This window comes from Mangifera indica, unplaced genomic scaffold (genome assembly GCF_011075055.1).
Source record: "Mangifera indica cultivar Alphonso unplaced genomic scaffold, CATAS_Mindica_2.1 Un_0032, whole genome shotgun sequence".
NCBI lineage: Eukaryota > Viridiplantae > Streptophyta > Magnoliopsida > Sapindales > Anacardiaceae > Mangifera > Mangifera indica.
In genome coordinates, this window is record NW_025401124.1 from 127,111 (window position 1) to 151,960 (window position 24,850).

At 30.9% G+C, this 24,850-nt stretch overlaps 3 protein-coding genes across 10 annotated transcripts; all 3 read left to right on the forward strand.

The window, feature by feature from the left end:
• The first annotated feature begins 4,063 nt into the window (after positions 1-4,063).
• Positions 4,064-11,049, forward strand: LOC123206324 (protein SENSITIVITY TO RED LIGHT REDUCED 1-like). 6 transcript variants are annotated; one of them, XR_006499991.1, is made up of 9 exons: positions 5,648-5,768; positions 6,893-7,036; positions 7,673-8,381; positions 8,476-8,682; positions 8,942-9,049; positions 9,146-9,197; positions 9,725-9,841; positions 9,986-10,552; positions 10,718-11,049. XR_006499991.1 is itself a non-coding variant. In XM_044623493.1 (2 exons), the coding sequence occupies exon 2, from the start codon at positions 4,991-4,993 to the stop codon at positions 5,816-5,818; it is 828 nt and encodes a 275-aa protein (XP_044479428.1). In that variant the 5' UTR covers positions 4,065-4,228; positions 4,938-4,990; the 3' UTR covers positions 5,819-5,894. The 6 variants fall into 6 exon arrangements, 1 of the variants encoding a protein (XP_044479428.1); XR_006499990.1 differs by having other exon boundaries at positions 9,986-11,049; XR_006499993.1 differs by having other exon boundaries at positions 8,972-9,049; positions 9,986-11,049.
• Positions 11,050-12,463: 1,414 nt separating this feature from the next.
• LOC123206326 (protein LSD1-like) lies at positions 12,464-17,365 on the forward strand. Of its 2 annotated transcripts, none has more exons than XM_044623497.1 (8): positions 12,464-12,654; positions 12,750-12,868; positions 13,202-13,315; positions 14,429-14,539; positions 15,251-15,363; positions 16,564-16,644; positions 16,751-16,810; positions 16,929-17,365. In XM_044623497.1, the coding sequence occupies exons 3-8, from the start codon at positions 13,204-13,206 to the stop codon at positions 16,968-16,970; spliced, it is 519 nt and encodes a 172-aa protein (XP_044479432.1). In that variant the 5' UTR covers positions 12,464-12,654; positions 12,750-12,868; positions 13,202-13,203; the 3' UTR covers positions 16,971-17,365. The 2 variants fall into 2 exon arrangements, with proteins under 2 accessions (XP_044479432.1, XP_044479431.1); XM_044623496.1 differs by having other exon boundaries at positions 12,465-12,654; positions 12,750-12,844.
• Positions 17,366-20,089: 2,724 nt separating this feature from the next.
• LOC123206333 (CASP-like protein 1B1) lies at positions 20,090-22,363 on the forward strand. Of its 2 annotated transcripts, none has more exons than XM_044623506.1 (3): positions 20,090-20,410; positions 20,913-21,027; positions 22,103-22,363. In XM_044623506.1, exons 1-3 carry the CDS (start codon positions 20,175-20,177, stop codon positions 22,289-22,291), a joined length of 540 nt encoding a protein of 179 aa, XP_044479441.1. In that variant the 5' UTR covers positions 20,090-20,174; the 3' UTR covers positions 22,292-22,363. The 2 variants fall into 2 exon arrangements, with proteins under 2 accessions (XP_044479441.1, XP_044479440.1); XM_044623505.1 differs by having other exon boundaries at positions 20,092-20,410; positions 22,049-22,363.
• Positions 22,364-24,850: the final 2,487 nt, after the last annotated feature.

Genomic DNA, 24,850 nt, shown 5'->3' on the forward strand with positions numbered 1-24,850 from the left:
CTTTGTCTGGGAAGACGAAGAACTTCGTCTTCCCGACGAAGTCTTCGTCTCCCACGGCGTCTCCGGGCGTCGATCGGACCTCCAAATGGGAGGAAAGAGATCGCCGGAAGGAGAGGTTGCTTCCGGAGGGAGCGGCCGTCGGCAACGGAGCCGGAGAGGTCGTCGGAGATTTCAAAACCAAACTCTAGGGTGAAACTGTGATTTTTTAAAACTTAGGGTGGGGGAAAATTTTAGTTTTTAAAGTTTAGGGGGGCAAAATTAGATTCTATTTTAGTTTATTTTTAATATTATAGCCAAAATGACGATTTTACCCCTACCACCGTTAGGGTTTGGTTAAATCTAACCGGCCATGGGTGGGTGTTTGGTGTTTCCATAGTTAAAGGGGGGACTTTTGAGAAAACGCTAAACCTTGGGTGGGAAATAGTCGTTTGGCCTGAAAATTAAAATAATTTTAAGAAATACTGTTCAGCCCACTACTGAAAAACCTTAAATTCCCTAAATTTCTTTCCTTCTCTTCAGCCGAACACAAAAACTTCAGTCTATTCGAAAATTCAATCGACGATTGTCCCTGTTTTTCAGTCGACGATAGTCTCCGTTGCTCTTTCCAGTCAACTACACAGTCTCGGTAAGATTCAGAACTCTTTTTTCTCTCCACATATTTGTTTCATATTTTGGCCCCAGATAGATAAATAAATAAATACTTCACTTCCACTGATAAATTCGGTAATGAATTTATTGTTAGTTATATGTGGATCAAAACCGATTCAATCATCATTGCTGTACGTCAATCTTGTGGTGGGTTGACGAAGCATGTGGAATTGGGGTAGAGATTGTTGATATTTCGGAAGAATCAATGACCGATTGCCAGAAATAAAATTGGGGGCATCATTGTAATATTAATTTAAAATTCGATTCAAAACTAGGTGATGGATTGGTTCAAACCAGGTTCGTTTCAGTTCAAATTTTTCACCTCACCGAGAACTATGTTTGGTTGACGAATCCGTTTAATCATTTTTGTACACCCCTATACGTGACCAGCAATCTAATCGTAGTATAAAGAGAAAATAATACTTTTAAAACCAAATGAGTGATTAGATATATTATTTTATGGGTTTATAATTCGATCAAAAATCGTTTAGTTCAATTTATTATCAAATTATAATAGATAAATTTTGTTTATAAATTTATAAAAAACAAAATTAATTAAAATACTTAGACTTATAATGATTAAAATATTTTCTTTTTAAGAAGTGATAATTATTTACATGATTTCAATGAAATAATTAGGTGAAAAAGATATCTCTATCTTATGATCCAGAAAAAAAAAATTCTGCAAGTCCATTATCTATAGAAAATATTTCAAAAAATATGAGATACTTTTTTTTTTTCATTTTGTTTTTGGACTTATATTTTTCTTACAGACTTTTAAAAATTCATACAATTTAATTTAAAATAATCAAATTATTCAAAAATAATTAAATTTTTTAAAAATACCCTAAATTTAGTGAAACTCAGTTTTACTAGTTTTGATCGATTCATGTGATTCACCTATTTTGATTGGGTTTGATCGAGTTAATAAATGAATCACTTTTTAATGTTAATAGAACCAAACTTAGAGCTGGTTTCTAGTTTAATCAATTGAATCAGTCGATGTGATCCTGTTTTCAAAACAGTGAGAGAATGCAAAAAAATAGTTTTACTTTCTTTTATAGTTTTTATTGCATATTGAGTGGTATTAAGAATGTTAATTGTTCTTTTAAGGTTTTATAATAATAGCAAATGTTCAACCCTAAGTTTTGACTTTTAAAAATTTTAATATTTTATCAATATTGTTAAGTTTTAGTAATGTTAATTGTTGTTGGCAAGCTAACCAGCATGATAATTACCAAGTGATAGAAGAAGCAGTCAGCATCTTCATACACGCCTAATCCACCAAATTCTTAATAGGCAAAGCTTACCTGACAATGGAATTGTTGTTTGTGTGGCATGAAAATGAAAACCCAGAAATATATAATCGGAACGTTGAAACGTATTTTTTAAAAAACAAACTTTGGGTGATGGACAATGAACCTTATTTTAATAATAAAAGAAAAATTATTGAGAATCCCATCTCATTCTCCTTAGCTCCTTACCGAAAGTAGAACTTCTTGTTTACAACGAAATAATGGACGCTATTTCCTTTACTTTGAGATCCAAAGTTATTTAAAAAGATAAAATAAAAAGAAAAATTATTCTCATAGAGAATGCCGTTGCTCTCTCTTGAGACTCAAATTTTACTCTTCTAACCAACAATACAAGCTCAATGCTATTAATTAGTATAAAGCACCGGATATGAAGATTGAAGAAAAATTCTTGGCCAAAAGACTTATTCCCACCCAAGATTTAGTTTATTGTTAAACTTTCAATCTTCTAAGTTTTAAAAATTTAAATATTCATTCGTCAGACAATTTTTGTTAAAATTTGTTATTAGTTACAATTTTATAAGGGTAAAAACGTTATTGAATCAATAATATTAAAAAAAACTAAAATTTTATTCCTTTTTCTCATCTTACTTTTGAAAATTGATAATTTTCTGTTGGATCTCATATTTTTTAGTTTTAAAAAATGATATTTTTCTCCTAGCTCTAGGGTTTTATACTTTTTCAAGTTTCTCTTTGGTAGTTGCCCCATTTCTAGGGTTTTAGTGTTTCAACTCTAAGGAACCCGACCACCAACCGATCTTCTTTGTCAGCCCACTATCTTTATCGTCTCTTCTCTGAATCCAATCGAATCATCAGGTGATTACCATGAATCATTTGTCTGCAACCTCTCTTCTTTGTGAATGAAAATTCATCAATTTTGTTTGTTTTTCATTTGGTTTCGTTCAAAATCTAGGAATAAGGAAAACGATGAACGAAGGATGACAACGGATGAAACCTAATCTTTCAACCCTAACGATGGTTCATCCCAATTCGAAACCCACTTATGGGTTTTCCTTTAACAAAACCCAATTACTATTTTTCAATGACAGGCGAAATCGATATCGAATTAAGAATGAGAGAGAGCAGTGACGAGAGGGAGAGAGATTGGGTTGAAGAAGGTAATTGAAGATAGTTCTAATGACCCAAAAATGTAGGAAAGAAAAATAAACCATGAGGGAAAATGTAATTTTTTAAAACTTAATTAAGAAAAAATTGTAAGTTTTTAAAACTAAAGTGAGAAAATGAGATAAATTTTTTTTTTAATTTTACTAGTTAAATGACAATTATATATTTAATACTAATGAATTTTATTAATTTTAACCATTAATGAGTGTATATTTAGATTTTTAAAATCTAATCGATAAATGTTTAATAATGGACTAGACGTTAGATGGGAGTAAGTCTTTCAGCAAAAAAATTTCACATAAACCAACAGGCAAAAAGCAAAGGAAGGGAAAATAGGTATTGATGCAGATTGAAAATGGATATGAAGGATAATGTACAAGATTCGTCGAGACTTCAAACCGCCAGAGAGGAGAGGAGAGGAGTTGAGAAGCCTCTACGAAAAAGGGTTTTTGATAGATTATTAATATTTTTGGCCTTATTATCATAATTATTAATATTTTACGATACGTAACATATATCTTATAATACATTTTGATACAGGTGAAAAATAATTGTATTATAAAATATATCTTAACACGATATAGTAAATATATCATACGATATGATATATTTGACTAATATAAATCGATATACCTTTTTAGAGAAAATGATGATGTAATACGATTATATATGAAAATTTTTAAAATTTTAAAAGTATTTGTGATTGTTTCAAAATTATGATATGTGAATTATTAATTTATTAATATTTTAATATTTTATTTTTTAAAAGACGTATCATACAATATAATACATAATACACGATATAGAATATTATGTTTTTCATACACGATTTAACTATTATGAGTATTATGAACTCAAAAAGGGTGGAATGAAAAATATCTTATGGCAGGGGGGTTCATATTTTCCGAAAACCATGGGGGCCTAAATGTAATGATATCGGGTTTTGACACTGTTAAAAAACGACGTCGTGTTTGTTCCGAACAGATCGATTCCTACAAAATTTCACTCTCATGGTTCAATTCAATTCTTAACGCTGGTGGCTGCAGCGGCTGTTCTTGGCAGTGCTTCCTTTCCCGCGGTGGCTGCGGCTAATGTATTGGTGGCGCAGACTTCAATCTCTGCTGTAGTGATTTTATTTGAAGGTACTTTTTCTATGACTTCATTTCAGTCTTGCTTGTTGATTGCTTTCACTTCCTTGGTGTTAATAATGGATTTTCTTTTTGATACATGTTGAATCCTTATACAAATTTTAAGTAGAATTAATTTTCGATTTATAATTTCTTGTTTCACCGTAGTATTCTTTGTCTAATATTGTTTTTCCTCTCTGTTATTTCTTTAATTATCAAATTGTGGAACAATCAGTTTTCGTGTTTTATTTGATCCGTAGCTGATCACGTTTTAGAACGATAATTTTTTGTCTCTGTTACTAATTGGCCGGTAACATTTTTAGGACAATAATTTTTGTGTTTTGGGATAATGTTGTATGGATTAATGTCATGTTATCTTATAATTTTATGATCCACGACCCTATCTTTGTGTTTTGGGATGTTTATGATGCACAACCTACTGAAAATAAGAGCATGCAGTTGCGAAAATTCCTTGTCGGGTAAGTTTTGCCCCACATGAAGCATAATTCTAGGATAGCAGAATTCGTTGTCAGATAAGTTTTGACCCACATGAAAGCCTTTACAAGCTGTTACTAACTCTTGGAAAGAGTGTCAGTAGATTAGGTGTGTGTGAAGATGCTGACTACTTTTTCAATTGGAAATTATCATGCTGATTTGCTGCATTTGCATATTTGATATTTTTCATGTCATTTACATTTGTAATTTACCTTGTCTTTAATTTTAGGGAAGAGAAGTTAGAATTAATCGTAAAAGAGAAGGGAGAATCCTTGTTTCCTGATGGCTGCTTCTTCAAAGGGTCTCATCCCTGAAACTCAAACTCAGAATGAAGATTGGACCATTGTTTTACCTCGTCGTGGCAAGCAAAGAAGAAATTTACCTAGAATTATAACTCCTGAAGAACAACGGAAACCATGGTGCCCAACGGAAATTGAATCTGATCCTCATAGAGTATCAAAGTTATTACAAAGGATGCAGAACTGCATCAAAAAAATGGAGAGCTCTCATTTCTATCAAAATTTTGTTAATCAAATACAAAGTCCAGATGTCTTGAGTTACTTTTATAGTATTTTGGGTTCTGAGTTGAAGATGCAAATGGTGATTTATGGTATTGGCAGCATTGAATTGTATGAACCCCCTCGATTGCAGCTTAGCCTTGCAATCTTGATGAAAAGAAAGTTCAGTTGGATTGGCGACATAGAGGTGTTTGATCCAATTCTTTCTGCAACAGAAGCTCGGGTTTTCGAAGCCCTTGGTTGTTCTGTCCTGTCAGTTAACGAACAAGGCCGCCGATGTGCCATAAAGCCAACACTTTTCTTCATGCCACACTGTGAAGCAGAGTTGTATAACAGTCTTTTGCAGGCAAATTGGGGAGCAATGTTAAAACGCATTGTAGTGTTTGGAAACAGCTTTGAGATGTACCACCAGCATGTCTCAGAGTTTAAGAGCTCAACTATTGTCAATACAGCTAAGAACGTTTTAGCTGTTCGAAGATTCACAAATGAATTTAGCATTGATATTATTTCAGATGATTATTTTGCAGCATTTCATGATTCAGGTTGGCATTTCTTCAACCCTGATCTTGGAATTGAACTGCAGTTAATATAAATTTGATGAAAATGGATTCAGTGTATTCTTTGTTTTATGTCTTAATGGAAATGATTCTGTGGTATGTTTTTCTGTATGCTGAAAAGATCGAATCAGTATTCTTATGTTTTTTCATATTTATGAGAAGATCATTTATTTATATATATGATGTTTGTGTGCTGAATATTGTGGGTTGATTAATGCCTCTATCCCAGTCATTTGATACAAGATTCTTAAAGCAGTATTAGTGTCATTCTAAAGCAAGTTAGCGGAAATAATTCATTTCAATCAATGGATGGAAGAAAAAATGTCCATTTCAACATCTTTGATAATCAGGAAAAACAACCTTAATTCCAATAGAAGTTAGTTGAACCAAATGGTTAAAGGGTACATGAGTCTTTTCAACTCTTTTTCAATTTGTGCTGTGTATGGTTGGTTGTTTGGTGATTGCTATTGGAGGTAGAAGTCACTGCACAACCAGGACTGCGGTATCGTATTTTTGTTATATACACTCTACATGTTTATGAATCAGCCTCTTTCATGTTTTGAATAAAAGAAGCTGAAGCTTCACTTAGAGTTTTATATTCTTTTATGGCAGAATCACCATGAAGAGACTTCTCTAGCATGAAGTCTGTGTTTCCTGAAAGCATTGAATAGTGTTCCTTAATTCCAATTTATGTTTGTCGAACCAAATGGTTAAAGGGTACATGAGTCTTTTCAACTCTTTTTCAATTTGTGCTGTGTATGGTTGATGTTTGGTGACTATCGGAGTTTGTGCACAACCAACCTATTCATACCCAAATAGAGAGAGCGCCTAGTGCTTAGTAACAAATTCTTCAGTTTATGTGGTTTCAGTTGGATATTTGGAAATATCAAGAGTGCTAATATGTCTGATGAAAAGCCTCTAAAAATGGTTTTTGATGGATTATTAATATTTCTGGTGCCATAACGAACTCAAAAAGGGTGGAACGAAGAATTGGTGACGGCAGGGGGGTTTTATCTCGTTTTATGAAAATCATGGGGGCTTAATATCCCTACAAATATATAAGGTTTTAATTGGTATAAACAAAATGACGTTGTATTTATTCCAAACAGATCGCTTCCTACAAAGTTTCGCTCTCATGGTTCAATTCAATTCTTAAAAATGGTGGCTGTGGCGGCTGTTCTTGGCAGTGCTTCATTTCCAGTGGCAGTTGTGGCGGAGGCTTCAATCTCTTCTGTTGTGATTTTATTTTGAAGGTAATTTTTCAATGACTTTGTCACTTCATTTCAGTCTCGCTTGTTGATTGCTTTAGCTACCTTGTCGTTAATTATGGATTTTCTTTTTGATTCATGTTGAATCCTAATACAAATTTTTAGTTGAATTAATTTTCAATGTATAATTTCATGTTTTACTGTAGTATTCTTTGTCTAATTGTTTTTCGTCTCTGTTATTCCTTTAATTATCAAATTGTGGAACAATCAATTTTCGTGTTTTATTTGATCCATAGCTGATCACATTTTAGAACAATAATTATTTTTTGTCTCTGTTACTAGTTAGCTGATAACATTTTTAGAAGAATATTTTTTGTGTTTTGGGATAATATTTTATAGATTAATGTCATGTTATGCTATAATTTTATGATGCACAAGTGCTGAGTAGTGTAGAGTAGTAAGGGAAAATGATGAGAATATTGACTGCAGAGTGTTAAGAATGTTAATTGTTGTTGAATTTGAAGAATTTTTCTTTTGTTGCTAAGTGTAAAGCAGAATGTTGTTGGCTTTATGGTACTGCAGAGTGTTGTTAGTTTGTCTGAGTATAATGTTGCTTGTGGAGCTAATAGTTGACTACAGTTTTCATTTGGTAATGTTCTTAAGTGTGTGTATTACATATAGGATTGCACAAGGAAAGTTGTCTCAACTCAACATCAAGAGTTTGCTATACCTGATTTTCAATTACATTAAAGGCAAAACTCCTGACGAGATTCACAAAACATTCAACATTATGCAACTCTATCCTTTGTCTTTCTTTGGATTCAACATTATATAACTCTGTCTTTTGTTTTTCTTTCTTTGGACATGTGTTAACTTAAACTTGCTAAGTGTTAAACAATGGTTATTTATCTGATGTTTTGTTATCTATTGTATTGTCATTTTGAATCGTGTTATTTATGTTAACAAAGTATTTCTTTTATATAAATAATACATGCTTATGCATCATTTCTTTTGCCCTTAATATTTAAAAGTAAATGATTTTTAATAAATTTAAACCGTAATTGAAATCGTGTTTTTTTAGTTTAGTCTGATTTTATTTGAAATCTAATATGGTTTAGTTTATACTAAAATTTTTCCAAATTGTTTTTTTTTTTTTATAGTTTGGTTTGAAAAAAGTTCTTAAATCACACCAAACAAAACCGTGCACACCTCTACCTCCAACAACAAAGCATTAAGGTTTTACAATCGTAATCTCTAGTTTATTACAATGGCAAGAAAACAAGAAAGCATGCAAAACCCTCAGCCTTTTCTTTTTGTTGACGATGGCAACTTGATGGCTTCTTCAAAGAAACAATCCAAACTTTCCAAACACCACCAAAAGGAAGATAAAGTTAGTATTTGAAGTTAAATTTATAGAATTTGATCTTTTTTTTAATTTTTATTATCTGTGCACTCATAGCTAACTTTTGTGGTTTACTGTAAAGATGATTTCCTCGGGAATTAGTTCCAAGATTTTGAAGGAAGTGCTGATTCAGCAGGAGGAGGTTCTTGAAGAGGCTGAAGAGTCTAATAACAAGGCCTTTGTTTTCTCCAAAGAAGACTGGAGTTAGCATTGAGTTGAAGAAGAAGAAGAGAATATTGATGATCTTGGTGGTTTCTGTGAGACTCAAAGTCAATTGGGCAACCATGAGGTCTGTGATATGTTGTCTGTACTTCTATATCTCAAATTGGGAAATTTTATCCAGTGAAAAAATGAAACCTGTTATAAGAAAAACAAGGCTTGCATTTTGGAATTTGTAACTGTTTGAATTGTAATGTAAGATGTGACTTGTAAAATATTGTAAATATGGTATTTGGTACAAGTACTACTTTTCTATCTTTTTAATTGGAAAATTTTGGGCTAATTTTCTGTAATCCATTTTATCGTTTATTTTTTTTTTTTTTGTGGAGATGAGTGATTACTGGAGACATTCTTATCAGAGGATACTGGCCTGCAACTTACAATTGCTGGCCTCATCATCAAGAAGATCAAAGAAAACGATGCAAACCTGGCTTCAGGTTTTTAATTTCTTTATCATCTGAGGATCATGTTGGCCAATTTTTTAATATAGTTTTTGGCTTCTTTTAAATAATTGTTTGTGTTGGAATTTGTAGAAACTCGCCCCTTGCCTAAGTTGGATGAATCCTTCATAAATTTGTATGAAAGGTAAAGTAACTATTGAAAAATACAGTTTTCCTCTTATTTAAGAAACTGTAGATTGTTACTATTTTGTTACAGATTTAGTTTCAATTTTATTATTAAGTTTATTTTTCCTTATTTCGTTTCTTGTTTTCCGATAGCAAAATTTGTCAAATTAGTTCCTAGTTTCTATTCCATACTCTATTATAATAAGATTAATTTATCATTCAACTTTTATTAGTAACTATCCATACTTTACACATTTGGTTTAAGTTCATTATGTATTAGTCCTTTCTGGAAAAATTGACTGGTTCGTAAGAGACTTTTTTTCTTCTTTGAGTTCCTCTGTCTCCTAAAGTTGTATCTATGAGTTTTTAGAATATGAGAGGGATGTATTAATAATTTTTTTTTAATATAATAACGAAATATGGCATGAACAAATGTGGGAGGATGTCTTGTACCTTACTGAATCTGAAAATTGGTCTCCTAATGCTTTATTTCAAGCCACGCGAATCTTTGCTCGACACTTTTACAAACTTGTTTTGCTTCCTCAGATTAGAGATGATATCCAGAAGAATAAGAAGCTCCATTTTGCTCTATATCAAGCTTTGAAAAAATCACTGTATAAACCTGCTGCATTCAACAAGGGAATATTGTTCCCTTTGTGTAAGGTATACATCTTCAAATATGTCACCTTAAGTCATATTGACAATGGCTCTTTGACCACAAGAATTTATCAATCACATGGTAATTTGATTTTGCAAATCATAACTATGCTCTAAGCTATTTTTTTTTTACCTTCATTTCATATTCAGTCTGAGACATGTTACCTCAGTGAAGCTGTCATCATCTGGAGTGTTACTGAAAATGTTTGCATTCCTATGCCTCTTTCAAGGTGTGTGTTGTACTACTAGGTCTTCTAAACACTTGGGCATTGTCGGAAAAAAAAAAAAGGATTAGATCTAGTGGATGTGTGGTAATTAAAAATGTCAGTGAAAGGTGGTCAAGAGAATTACCGATGCCTGCCAAAAACTCAACTTGATATTAGATACTTATGAATGATGCTAGTTTTAAAATTTTGAAAGTTGGTATAGAAATTTATATTCTTTGTAATTCTAGCAATAAAATTCATGTGAATTGAATCATAAGGCAATTTTTTCTACATGAACACACATTCCACATTTGAGCTTTTGATAGTTTTCAGTATGAATGGGTTCTTCATTTGATGCATTTCATTTTCCCCGGTCATATTCAAAAACTGTATTCCTTGACTTCTCTTACCAAGACCCATTTCTGTGATCAATAAAACAATTGAGGAAGACAGGTTTGATATTCCAGATGTACCTTTGAGGAGTATTGAATATCAACTACCCACTGATGAGGTGAGTGCTTGGTATGTCGTTGGTTATATGTAATTGATAGACTTTAATTTTAATAACTGTATTATTTATTTCTGGGTTTGCTTGGATACCAATTTCATGTGAAAAGTTAGAAGCTTTAGGATTGTTCTATTCGTGGTCACAAAAGCAGTTTTTGTTCTTGAATAGGCAAACTCTTTTGGTGTACATTTCCCGAATACCTTTATGAACGAGGTTGAAGAAAGCCCAAATTTAAATGTGTCTTTATTTTTATTCTTGTGAAGACTTTTTCAAGAATGTAGACTGGGAAGGATGTGGATGTGCCATTATCTTCCCATGGCGGCTACGTGCTTGCCATCTGTTTTTTAAATTCTGTGTAAACACCCTTGTGTTCTTAAGCTAGTTATATTTTCACTTGCTGGTGCTGTTCTCCACAACCGAAATTCTTGAAGAGAACTGTAGATATCTTTGTTTGAGGCACTGCAGTGTTGTTCTTAATTTTATGAAGGATTTTCAAAAGAGCTAAGAAACTTATCATATTCATCTGAGTGTTGTTGCGACTTGAAGAGTTTAGATGTAGACAGGATCAGTGACAGACCCAAGGGGGGTTTAAGAAGGTCACCTGACCCTTATGGATTTTAAATATTTATAGTTATCCCTCTTGCGTATGAAAAATGAGAATTTTAATACAATTTTAAATTTGAAAAATTATTAATTTAATATATTAAAAATATCAAAATTATCCTTAAAATTTCTGGATAGGTGTCTTATTCTCCGACAAGGAATGTTGTCGATTCATATGCCATTATTATGTTGTGAAGTATACATGTAGACTTAGAATATCTATCGTATTTGTGTGAGACATATTTTGTAGTTTACAGTCTTTCACTACACTAAAAAGAACATGGCATGTTAGTTTTTATTGATGTGCTTTCATAAAGGTTGTTATAAGCAGACATTCACAAGATTCTTCATGTATATACACATATGATGTTATCACAGTTATGTTATTCATGTGGTTAGAGTACCTAATATTTGTTTTAACTTAGTCCGATTTATGTAGAGAAAATGTGTTTTTAAAAAAATATTCTCACCATAGCTTTTATATGTATTGCATATAAATCGGAGTTTAAGATTAAGAGATGTATCTTAGATGATCGAGAAAAGTAGCATGTATTGTCATCAAATTTATGGACTGAAGGTATTTATACGATAATTAATTATAAGTTCATCGAAGTTCAGAGTTTACTCGTAATGATGAAGTTCATGTGGAATATGTTGATGTCACTTGTTAATATGCAACCAATTTTTTTTCACAATATCATTAGGAAAGAATTTGGATTCGACAAGTTTAATCCAAATTATTTTTTTACTTAAATATATATATGTAATAAAAAAATATTAAAATATTTTTTAACTTAAATAATTTTGTATATATTTATTATAAAATATTTTTAATATTATTTATTATATATATTTTTATTTTAAAAAATTAATAAATAAGAATAAAATAAGCAAAAATTCAGATTATCTTGATTTAAGTAATAAAAAATAGATTATTTAATTAAATAAAATCTAAAATATATTATTTATGATAATCAAATCATATATGATATCTTGTATTAAAAATTTGAGTTTTTATATTATATAATAATAATAATAATAAAAATAATAAATTTTAAAAATCACATCATTATGTTAAAAATATTACAATCAATTTTTAAAATTTTAAATTTTTTTACATATAGCACTGCCTCGTTATTATTTAGGAAAAATGGATAAAATAATATATATTTAAAAAAGAAGACATTATTTTTCTGATTAATAACCCTTATAAGTTATAACTAATATAATTATCATTTTTATTTTTTTCAATCTTTTTTCAAATTATTTACATATATATATACATACATACATACATACATACATACAATTAATTTCAATTCTCAAATCCCAATTCAATCCCAGCTAAATTCAACGATTAATTTCGTCAACTACGTGTTAATTTCTTCATTTTTATCTTCAATTTCACGCTCCTCTCTACCTTTTTTCTTCGGTTTCATCGAATTTCGTCTTTATCGTCGTCGTATTCATATTGAATCCAATTCTTTCTCTTCCTTTTCAAGGTAAATTTGTTTAAACCCACTTCGTTTTTTGGATTTTTTTGCCGTAATTTTGGGATTTTCATTGAATTTGGTTTCGTTTCATTTTTTCTTGGCAGAATAAGAGGTAGGAGAGGAAGAAAAGGAAAAAAATTATCGAATTTTGATTGGGCTCTCAAGCGTTGGAACCGGAGTTCTTTTTCTAGATAATCAGGTGATTCATTGATTAATTCTAAAGGTTTGTTTGATTATCGCTCTGGGTCTTATCGGAATTTTTTACTGAAATTGTTAAAAAAAAAAAAATTGTTAATTTTGTAGATTAAATTGAGCTAGTGCCGATGAAGTATCTCAAAAATTTTGAGATTTCTATGTTTGGGCTTTGTTAATTTTCTATTTCTAAGTCAGTTTTGTGTTCAATTTTTTTTTTTTTAAACCGTGTATGATAACAGTCAGATTGGAGAAGTTTATTCTGTGTACAAGTTTTTATAGTTGGCTACGAAGTTTCTTTTAATTTTCTTTTATGTTGGTTCTGTTGGAAAACAGCCTCATTTAATATTTTAACGAATTTCAGCTATGCAGAGTCAAATTGTGTGTAATGGGTGTAGGAGTGTTCTTCTTTATCCCAGAGGAGCAACGAATGTTTGTTGTGCGTTATGCAATACGATTACATCTGTCCCTCTTCCTGGTATTCTTCCATCCTTTGGCAAATTTGGATGTTATCTGCATGCTTGAATACTTGAAATGTTTGTTTGAACGTTTGTGTTGTGGACTTTCTGCCTTTCCAGTATTTATTTTTGCATATGGTTGTGGACAATTGTTTCTTGAAGTTTTCTCTTTTTCAGAAACTTGGGTTATCTTGGAAGGCCGCCTACTATGAAACTTATCGTAGTAGACTAGTTGGTTGAGGGAGTTTGGGGTATGTTTTAGCAAATACTGGAAGTACAAATTTTCAGATGTTGGCATTATAGAGTATTTATTGCATACTCTATATTTTTTTAGGATTAAAGTATATTTCATTACTAACTTAAACTATACTTGTTTTTAGCTAAAATATATTGTTGTGCCCATGATATTCCATAATGTTTTCATTCTTTCTGTTGAGGTAGAAAGAGCAGGTAAATCTTGGTAGAAAATGTCACTTCTGTTGAAAATTATGCATGTGATCAACTTCCCTAGGGATTGACTTTATAGCTTTGTTAATTTCCTATGATGTGTATATTGCATTAATGTGCCTGATTTCAATGGCAGAATTATGAGTTTCAGTGAGTGGGGAAACTGTAAATTATGATTAACGAATTATAGAAATAAATCCCTAAATAATCATACTGATCCAACACTTACAAAATGTTAACAGTATGTTCTGTAATTCTGTAATATGCCTATACTTACAAAATTGCATCACGATTGCATATTAGACAGCCCCTATATTAACTTTATGTACTTTTCTTTTTCTTCTGTGTCTTTGTCTCCAGTCATTCTTGCACTATTTTTATATTTATTCTGTTCCTTGCATCAGAAAAGTTAATTGATAACTAAATAACCAAGTAACATTCTCAGGTATTCTTTACTTGTCAAAAAAAATTAGAAATTTGACTTTAGACCAAAATTAAAGGCATGGAGCTTAGTGTAAAAGGCAGGACAAAGTACCAATATTCAAGAAGGATAGTGTGGTGAAAGTTCCCATGGATGTTTATTATTTTCCGATTAAAATTGAGTTAATTTGTGGATAAAATGTTGCAGGAAATGGTAAAATCTACTTTTTTGGAGTTTATCATCTAAGTTGTATAACGTGCTGCAGGTATGGAAATGTCCCAACTTATATGTGGAGGTTGCAGGACATTGCTAATGTATACTCGGGGGGCAACAAGTGTGAGATGCTCCTGCTGCCACACCGTGAATCTTGCACCATGTAAATTATAGGCCTAAGATATGAAGTTTATGATTAGTACTTTTGGAATATATATTTTTATTGATGCATGCTCCACAACCCTTTGACATTCTATTTCCAAATCAAGCCAAATTATGCATATTTCTGGTTATTTTTTGTGTATTCTGAGGTGTGCACTCTCATATGTGTGCAGATAAGACATATGTGGCTCTGTTTCTTAGTATGTACTAGGTGCAATCAACTTTTATCACCTGCCATAATAATATTCTCTGGTGGAGTTTATTAACACTTTTAAGGAATTTTGAACTGGAGAATTTTTTTTTGAAGGAAACAAATGCTGCCACCTTTGAAGGACATCAACTATGATCTTATTTGAATATTGTCTTAAAATTGACATGAAAGCTGTTTGCTGCTGTAGATCTAGTGTTGAGTTTAAGTGTAATTTGCGTGGAAGTCTAGTCTTGCATCTGTTGTATGATTCTTCATTAATAACAAAATTTTGGTTATTGGTTTCTCTAAATTATGGTTAACAAATGTGTTCTGGGTACTGTTTCAAGTCATGTATGAATTGGATGCAGTCAATATGTATACTTGCTGTGACAATTCATCTCATTTCTCGACATCCTTTAATTGCACTGCTGTATATTTCTAATTGTTTTCTTTGTGGCTTCATTTCTCTAACTGTTAAATTACTGACTTGTTTGTCATGGATTTTTTCTTGTGTGTAAATAGCTCCTAACCAGGTTGCTCATGTCAACTGTGGCAACTGCCGGACAACCCTAATGTACCCTTATGGAGCTCCATCAGTTAAATGTGCAGTCTGTCACTATGTTACTAATGTCGGTGTAAGTATATGAAATGTCTTGAAACTTGTTATGCACAGCATTATTTAGAATTTGAGTATTCTTTTTTTTTTAGTGTTTTATGAAGTTCTGATAGTCACGTTAATTAGTGGATTGTTAGTGGAGATTCATTCTTTCGAAAATGATTGCATAGTATTGAAGTTATTATAGACATTATCATTAGTTGGAACAGAATAGAGGTTTTCTAAAGATCTGTAACCATACTATTCGTGCCATGAAAGAAGTCAACTTTCTGTTTTGGTTTCAGCAATTTTGGCTTCTAAATCTGTGAACCCTTGGCTTAGGACCACAGAGGGCCAGGAGTATAAAGTTTGTCACATATTGTCTACCACTAAGTTCTTGTTTAGTTGTTTTGTTAGGATAAAAAATTTTTGTTTGTTTTTTCAGTCAGGGGCTGAACTGTAGTTTCTTCAATTCCTCTGTAGCAGGGGTACTTCCAAAGTTGACTATAGATTTCCTGGCTGTTCCCAGCAATTTAAGGTGTATTATTAGTCTAAGATTGAATATTATGTCTTATTAGGTACTTTGAAATACTCTTGGAACTTGTAAGATGAAGAAAAATAAGTGTTGAGTTCAAATAAATAACCATATAATCTTTTGTTTTTCTAATATTTTGATGAATGGAAAGTCATTTAGTTTTAGAGCATGGTCGCTGATTGTGTTTCTATTTAATATGACAATCTGGTCCTTCAATTTTGGCCAGCCTTCTGCTTTCAAATCAAATCCAAGTACTTTTTTAACCCCTCATATATGTGTGTGTGTGTGCGCGCATTGCTTTGCAATTGATTCTTAACTTCAAATTGTAGGAAGCTCTTCATTTTAAAAATCCAGTTATCCTTGTGTTATAATCTCAATTTATTTCAGAATTTAGATACAATCTTACTCTAGCATGATCATTCTCAGACATCTTTGTATTGCTTCATGATTCATTACAAGTTGTTAGATTTTGTTTTAATGAAACTATTAGTTAATGTTAATCAGTTTCGTTCTTTGGTCCAGCCAAAAATAATTGTAGCACTTCATTTAAGCTGGAGCTGTTCTCTTTGCATTACCTTGCTTGTGTATGCAGTTTCAGTTTGTAATTAGTGTAGGTTGTTTCCATCAACCAAAGAACTACTAGAAAATTTGCTTCCATAACCTTTTCAACCCTTTGTAAGTTTTGATCTCTCCTAAATTTTGCAGTTGCCAAATGTAAGGGTTCCACTTCCAGCAAACAGATCTAATGCAACAGCTGCTTCTGGTACATCACCTTCTTCTTCAACGGTAAGTCACTGAATTTGATAATTTTCCAGGATCAGAAAATTGTGTCATATTGATTTGTTTGAGGCTAACTGAATCCTTCACTCTCCTTTTGTTTCAACTCCCCCAGTCTCAGACACAAACTGTTGTTGTCGAAAACCCTATGACTGTTGACGAAAGCGGGAAATTGGTTAGTAGTTCTCAATTTAGTATCTGTAAAATTGTCTTACCATTTCTTTTTTCTTAGATTTTACCTTCTTTCTTGGGCAAAAAACATTGCTGATGTATGTTTCTATCAAACATTCCAGGTGAGCAACGTTGTTGTCGGTGTCACAACAGATAAGAAATAAATCATCAAATGGGCTTCTGTGATGTTGCGGGTATAATTGGTATAAGCAGTCCCAGTCCTAATCCTTATTAGACATTGCTTGAAAGATGGACTTGATTAGTGCTTGTGTATATTGTGGTGAAGCTATCAATTGATATTCATTCAGTTTAAAAAAAAAAAAAAACATTTTCTAAAATGAGATGCTGAAGAAATTTTAAATGTGTGATGTACATTTTCAGGGCACAAGTAGTGGAAAAGGGGACAAATTGTTTAAGTCATTTGTGTGATTATTAATATTGAACTTATGTTTGTGTCAAGATGCATAAATATTGAAGTTGAATGTGCTGTTAATGCTTGTAGCTTTCCAGTGAACAGAATAATGGATCTACTTATATATAAATTATACATATTTACTTATTTTTCTATGTAAAATTTTATAATTTTTGTGTTTATATTAGAGATTTGTAAGTCAAGTTTAAGAAAATCATGGAAAATGAGGTCAGTTTTTGTGTTCCTTATATTGCCATATCTAAAATTTGGGATTTTGTTGGATTGTTTCTCACAGAAGAGCAAGTCAGTAGTAGGGGCTTTGAGGGGTTGGCTATTACTGGTTGATTAGTACAGTATGTGCAAACAAATTGTACAAATTAAGATGACAACAACTATTTGGATGATTAGGAAGTGAGGAAAAAAGTAAATAATATTTATGATATCAAACCATTGTTATTGGTAAGGGCGATATGAATTGAGTGAAAAATAGGACAGTTCGAGTTTAGTTTGAGTTTATCTAGTCAAAGTAAAAGGTAGCTCGAGTTTGGTTATGTTTTGAAGTTCAAAGTTCAATTTGAATATGTGGTTCATTTTAATTTGCTATTCAATGGTTTTGGATTTATGGTTTTAGTTTGTGGCTAATGACAAAACAATATTATTTTGAGAATTGTTTAACATCACTTGAATTGAACCATCATTCAAGCTTGAACTAAATCGAGTGATTTGTTCAACTTGTGGGTTAGATCAAGCTAAACTCCCTCCAATTCGAGTTTAAGTTGGTTTTAGAAAGGAATTGACTTTCTTGTCTCAAGTTTGATTTGAGTTCGACATAAACGAATTTGAGTCAAACTAGTTTTTTATATCGAACCAACTTTTTATGTCAAGCCAATTTAATTTAGATCTAACTTTATTTATGAAAATAAGTTTAATTTTTAACGTAATTTTGACTCTTTTTATTTGAACTCAATTCCAAGCTCTAATAGTTTGAATTGAATTCAACTCTTATCATCGCATTATATTTTTAGCTGATAAATTGTGAGTTTTCAAAAACTATAAATTAGGATTTCATATTGAGTAAAAATTTTGAGTTATTGAGTGGACTCTTTATTTGTTTATTTATTTTCTAAATTGTCAGCACCCAATTATGGTTTTCATGTATAATCAAAATTATTCTAGTAAATAATTGGATAATAAATTGAAATTAAAGATAAAAAGGAGATAATTTTCATATGATTAACCTCCAAGTCATAAAGGTGACAAGAAAAAAGCTTTAATTTGCTATTCAAACCACATAAACAATACATTGACCAAAAAATATATAGCCAAAGTTCCATCCGAACTTTTATGATGTAATAATTTTTCACTTTTTAAGTTTAAAAATTTATTTTTCATCTATTATTTACATTTGTTAATAATCATCGTTAAATTAGAAAAGTAAAAAAGTTGTTTTATCTAAAAATTTATAAAATATAAATATAATTTACCATCTATTGAATATATTGAAAAAAGTTCTATCATTTTATTTGAATAAAAATAACTAATTTTGAAAGATTAAAAAGGTTATTTTATCTAAATTTTTATAAAATTCTAACGTATTTTAACACCAATTAAATATATAAAAGTTATAATTATAATTTTATTCATTTCAAAAAAATGTCTAAAATGTTTTTTACATTTTTTTTTTATTGTGTTTTCTTTTCTCCCTTCTTTTTCTTCTTTCTTCCTTCTTTGTTCATTGTCTTTTTCCAACCCATCTTCATTCTAAGTACCATCATTTAATTGTTTTTTTATTGCTCTACCTCAGCAGTTGAAAATTGCCTAGCTTTGTTAGATTTCCCCTTATGCAATCCACTGAAATTCCATGAATCCTTTGGTGGATTAAGTTTGACAACAATACAAAATCGAGTTTCCTGTCTAGTGAATTTGATATATAGTTGTAGATAAATACGTACCAAAATATTCAAAGAAAAGCAAACATAAGAGTATATAACCAACCAACCAACCCACCTTTCTTTGCGTTGACGAATTGCGGTTTGTGCAAGTGGCATCAATAGATTTAGTTAGTTGTCGACCCCAATTTCCATTTTTTCTTTTGTTGTGTTTTAGTTTGATTCCATATAACTTATTGTTTGTATTATGGAAGATTTTGAAGCAAATGGAAATTGTGATAAGGTAGAGAGGTGGTCCTTTAATGGTGTGAAGAGGTTTGTGACGGTGGTGGTGGTTTTTCGAGGTGACTTGTGAGAATGCAACGTGGTAGTGTTGTCAAACACTATTTAAATAAATATAGTTGACAACAAAAACGACGACAATGAAATGATAATGTGATTATGATAGTGGTGGAGACGAGAGAAATGAGTGAAAAAGATGATGATAGTGACAAAGACAAAACAAAAGATAAGAAAAATAAGAAAAAAAGAAATAATAATTATAAAATGATTTAATTATAATCAATATTTAAAATTAGGTTGAAGTATTTTAGTAATTTTAATTGAAGAAATAAATATATATAGATAATTGATATTTTTATTAAGTAAAACAGTTTTATAATTTCATTTCAAAAAATCAGTAATTTAAAATGGAATCAAGTGATTTACACTAACAAATTTTATAAATAGGTGGAAAAAAGACTTTGCAAACTTAAAGGGTGACAAATTTATTTCATCAAAGTTTGGGTGGGACGATGTTATTTGCCAAATAAATTAAACTTTTCACAAATAGGTATAATTAAAAATTTTCCTACCCACCAAACACTTTGATAGGAAAACTATGTTGTTGGTTAGACCACCCATTGAAATCTACCTGTGTCTTTATTTGCCTTATGAAACTCTACAATTGATTTTGGTCATCTGTTTTGTCTTTCTTTATCTCTATATATTAACCCTTTTCGCCATTGTTGTAGGCAACACAAAGCTTCAACTTTCTTGCTTCATCTCTCTGATTTTCCTTCTCAAGTATGGCCTCACAAAATACCAACAAACCTGAGTCAAGAGCCCCAGTAGTGGTGCAATCAGCCAAGCCCAAAAATTGGGCCCTTTTGCTACTGAGAGTTTTGGCGTTTTGTGCCACTGCCACTGCCACAATTGTCATGGCTCTCAACAAAGAAACCAACACCTTTGTGGTTGCCACCATGGGCACCACTTCCATTAAAGCCACTCTCACTGCCAAGTTTCAGCACACTCCTGCTTTTGTGTAAGTTTCCTTTCATGCTTAAATAGGGTTGTAAACGAATTGAGTCACTTACAAGTTATTCCCAGTTCAACTTGTTTATTATTGAGTCAAACTCAAGCTCACTCTTTTTCAGTTCGATAAATTCACCATTTTACAGTGTAATTTGATATGATTTTAAAAAAAGTTTTAAATCTTTCATTTATACCCCCAAAATCTACATGTACCCTCCCAAAACTTACATTTATCTATAAAAAACTTTTATATCTTGGTATAAAAAATTTCATATTACCCCCTCAACATTTAAAATTCATATATGCAACCCAGCTATGTACTTTGAATGAGTGAGATAATTGTTAAATATATAAACAAAAAAGTTTAATTATAATTTTTCGAGTTGAGTTCAAGTTTTGTGTAAAACTAATGGGCCGAGCTCAAACTCAACAATACTCGGTTCAACGTGATTGTAACCCTAGTCCATGGGACGAAATTGTCAAATGGCTAATTTTAGTGATTGATAATGCAGGTTCTTTGTGATAGGTACTGCATTGGTGAGCCTTCATAACTTGCTTATGATATTAGTGAGCATCCTTGGAGGGAAGCTTCACCTTCGCCATGGCATGGTTGCCATTTTGGACATGGTACATCAATTTTCCTTATCCAAGATAACATTATTATTAATACTTACCCCTGGATCTATTTATAATCACCAAGAATGGTAATTGAATAACACCGTTTACTTTCATTTTTATCCTCTATTGTTGAACTAATAATGTTATTTCACATATTTCTTATCTTAGTTTTTTTTATAGTTGTTTAAAAAAAATAGTAACGGACCCAAAAATATAACTTAAGAGAGATAAGGTTAAATAAAAATAAAATCTATGTCAGTGAATAAAAAATAATAAAATCTAAGGAGTTAAATGTACAATTTTAGGGTCAATATTTCATTATTTTACATTTAACTTCTTAACCCTATAGGTCCACCTAGGGTTAGATTAGAGTCGAACCAAAGTTGAATAGGGTGAAACTCAATTTTAACTCGTTTTTAGGAGAACTTAGCTCGAGCTTGTCAAACCTAGAGAATGATTCGTTCGTATTCGACTCACTTCATGGATCAGGAGCTCGCGTTCGGCTAGGATAAAATTTGAGTTTGTGTAAAAGAGCTGAAGTTGACTTGAGTTTGCTAAACTCGTTTGCTTGAGTTTTGGTTCCCTTGTGGTTTGCAAGTGTCATTCAAAAAAATTTTTTAATATATTTTAGCTCAAGGTTTAGGCTCCTGATCGATTTTCAAATATTTTTTAGCTTAGATTTGAGCTCCAATTCGTATATATTAGGCTTTTGTTTGGGCTCGTGATTAGTTTTTAAATATATTTTAGCTCGAGTTTGAGCTCAAGTTTGTAAATGTCAAGCTCGAGTTCAGGTTTGTTTAAGCGAAACTCATATCAAACCAAACAAACTTGCTTTGAATCTAACCCTAGGAATACCCTTATAAAAAACACTTTCATAAGAAGGGTTTATATTCAGTTTTCAAATCACTCGTAAAATTCGTTTGCAATATTCTTTAAATTGAATAATTTATAATGAAAAGTTTGTTATTGTAAGGAAATTCCCTGATATACGATCACAATTTTAACTTTGTTGTGTACATTATGAAAACAGCTGAATGCGACTTTGATATCAGCCGCGGTGAACGCGGCGGTTTTCATGGCGCAGCTAGGGAAGTATGGCAACTCTCATGCAAGGTGGAGCAAAATTTGTGACAAATTTGAAACTTTCTGCAGCCATGGAGCTATAGCCATTCTTGCTTCATATATTGGGCTTGGCCTCATGTTGCTCATTTCTGTCATGTCCATTCTCCAGCTTATTAGGCCCAAATCAAACTATCAAGTTTCTAATCCATAATTTATTGTTGTTGGCTCAATTTCTCATTGATGTCTTCAATAAAATGTTGTGTGTGTATTTTATTTTGACCAATACTGTGTGTATATTTTTTTTAAATATATAATCTAATACGTGAATAATGTGTTATTATATAATTAATATTATTTTATTTTTAAATCAAAATCACCTAATTATATAATCATGGACAAACCTATTAGAGTGCGAGGGTAACCCAGATAGAGATGACAATTTCAATCTAAATTTAGAAATCTCAACCCTACTAGAGAGAGGATTCTCTGATAGAAATAAAAAAAAATTCTACAATCAAGGACAGACTAGAGATGAGGATTGATATCCCTTATGGAGACGAAGATTGAAATCTCCTTCCCATGCCTCTCCATTGCCATCCCTAGACGCAAACCGACCCTCAATTAAAAAATTTTGAAAATGGGTAGTGAAGGCCTATTACTCATCACCTCTGAATTTCTAATCTTGTTTGTTAAGGTCTATTTTCAAAGTGGAAAGTGTCAAACTCTTGTTACTTCATTGTATTATTTCACAAACATTATTTTCATCATAAAATTTATGCAGCAAATTTACACAATAGTAAGTGATTTATGTTTCTTTTTTTTTTAATCTTTAGTCATTTTTTTCTTATTTTGTATTAAATGCTATAAATATACGTATATCTTAATTATCTAATTTATGTACGTTGTTTACAATTGTGTTTCGTCGATGATTATTTTCTTTGTCCCCCATCAAACTACCTTAGTTATATTCAAAGCGAGAATTAAAATTTTAGATATATATTTTATGTAGAAAACACATATGAGATTTTGATAAAATTTTTAAGTATATTCAAAACAAGAATTAATATTTTAAATATATCAAATTACTCAAGTTTTCATACAATTCTTCACAATGAAACATCATTTAGAGCTTTCATAATTTATCGAATTGTGTTAAACTGAAGATGTATATCATTTTAACTTGCTTTGTCTTTAAATAATCGATATTTTAATATATAGATCTTTAGGTATAATATTCTAATTGAGTTTTTAATTAGTACACAAAATACGTATGGATCTTTAATCCGAACAATTGAGTTTTCACTAATTTTGGATATTGCATTATTTCCTTTGCTCGAGATTAGGTATTTTTTAAAAATTTTTCACTAATTGATTGATAAACAATGACCAACACACGAAGACCCTCTCTTGACAAAAATCATGGGTCGACCATTGCACATGATGATACATTATTTATGTATCTATTTTTGTATTTTAAAATATGTATATATAGTTTTATTATTTTATTTTTAATTTTGTGTGATCCAGGGTTATGGGTGTATTTAGCCTAAAGTTAATTCAAAAGGGCTTTCTATAAAAGTGCTTTTGAGTTTATTTCATATAACTCAATTGTTAAGTTATACTTTTATGTATATGAATAGGTTTCGTAAGGCTTGTGTGGCTTGAGTACTACTTAAGTCAAGTTCGAGTAGGTTGTTACTTGATTTAGTGGGATTAGGCTGAGCATTTTCTTGAACAATTTAATCTTTAAAAAGTCAAGTCAACAATCTTTGATGGTTCTTGAATGAGTAATTTTTATCTAGAATTTGACTCAAACCTTGCATCTACCTTATCAAGTTGAGTTGGAGCCCAACAATACTTAGCTCGACTTAATCACCACTCTAATTGGTATAATTTTAATTATTATATAAACCTTATAAAATTATGAAAACACTTTCCTTTTCATTTATGACTTTTAGCCTAAAATTAATGTTTGTTTTCATTTAGAGTTAACCTACTACTTGGACTAGAGTGAATATAAAATACATTTATTATTATTCATGTATATTCTTAGAGGTGGCTCTGAGTCAAACCAATTTTAACTAAGGGTTGATCGATTTTAACATAACAGGGTAAAATGTAATATTATTAGGTGAATTTGTGTTTGGGATAATTTTTATGAGGCAATATAAAAGATTAAACGATAATTTATTAGGCATTGATTAATGATTAAGGGGGTTAAATGATATTTTATGGGATATTGATTGGAATACCCTTTTTTTTTTTCCTTGTATATATATAACCTAAAACATAAAATATCTAAAATATCCTTAGATTTTATGCTCATCCAATCAAGACTCACCCAGTCAAGTATAAATTCACTTATTTAACATATAAAACTCACCTACTCACTCAGTCAAGACCAAAATATGAGGTGAAATGAGATAAAAATATGAAAAAAAAGGTTGACCGGATAATTGACCGAATGGTTAGTCGGTCGGCTGGCCAAACACCTAATTAACCAATTTATTTTTAAAAAATTAGTTGGCCAACTAAATTTTTTTAAAAAATTGATTGATTGGGTGATTGGCTAGTTGACCAACCCATCAAGCCAACCTATCCTATCAATCCCAAATTCTAAAATCTTCTTCTTATAAAGACAAAATCAATTTAATATATATATATATATATTTGTATAATAAGAAAAAAAAAGTAGTTATATATACATAAAAGGTAAATAAAATAATTATTTTAATCAATATCTCATATTTTATTATAGATGTAGTCAATG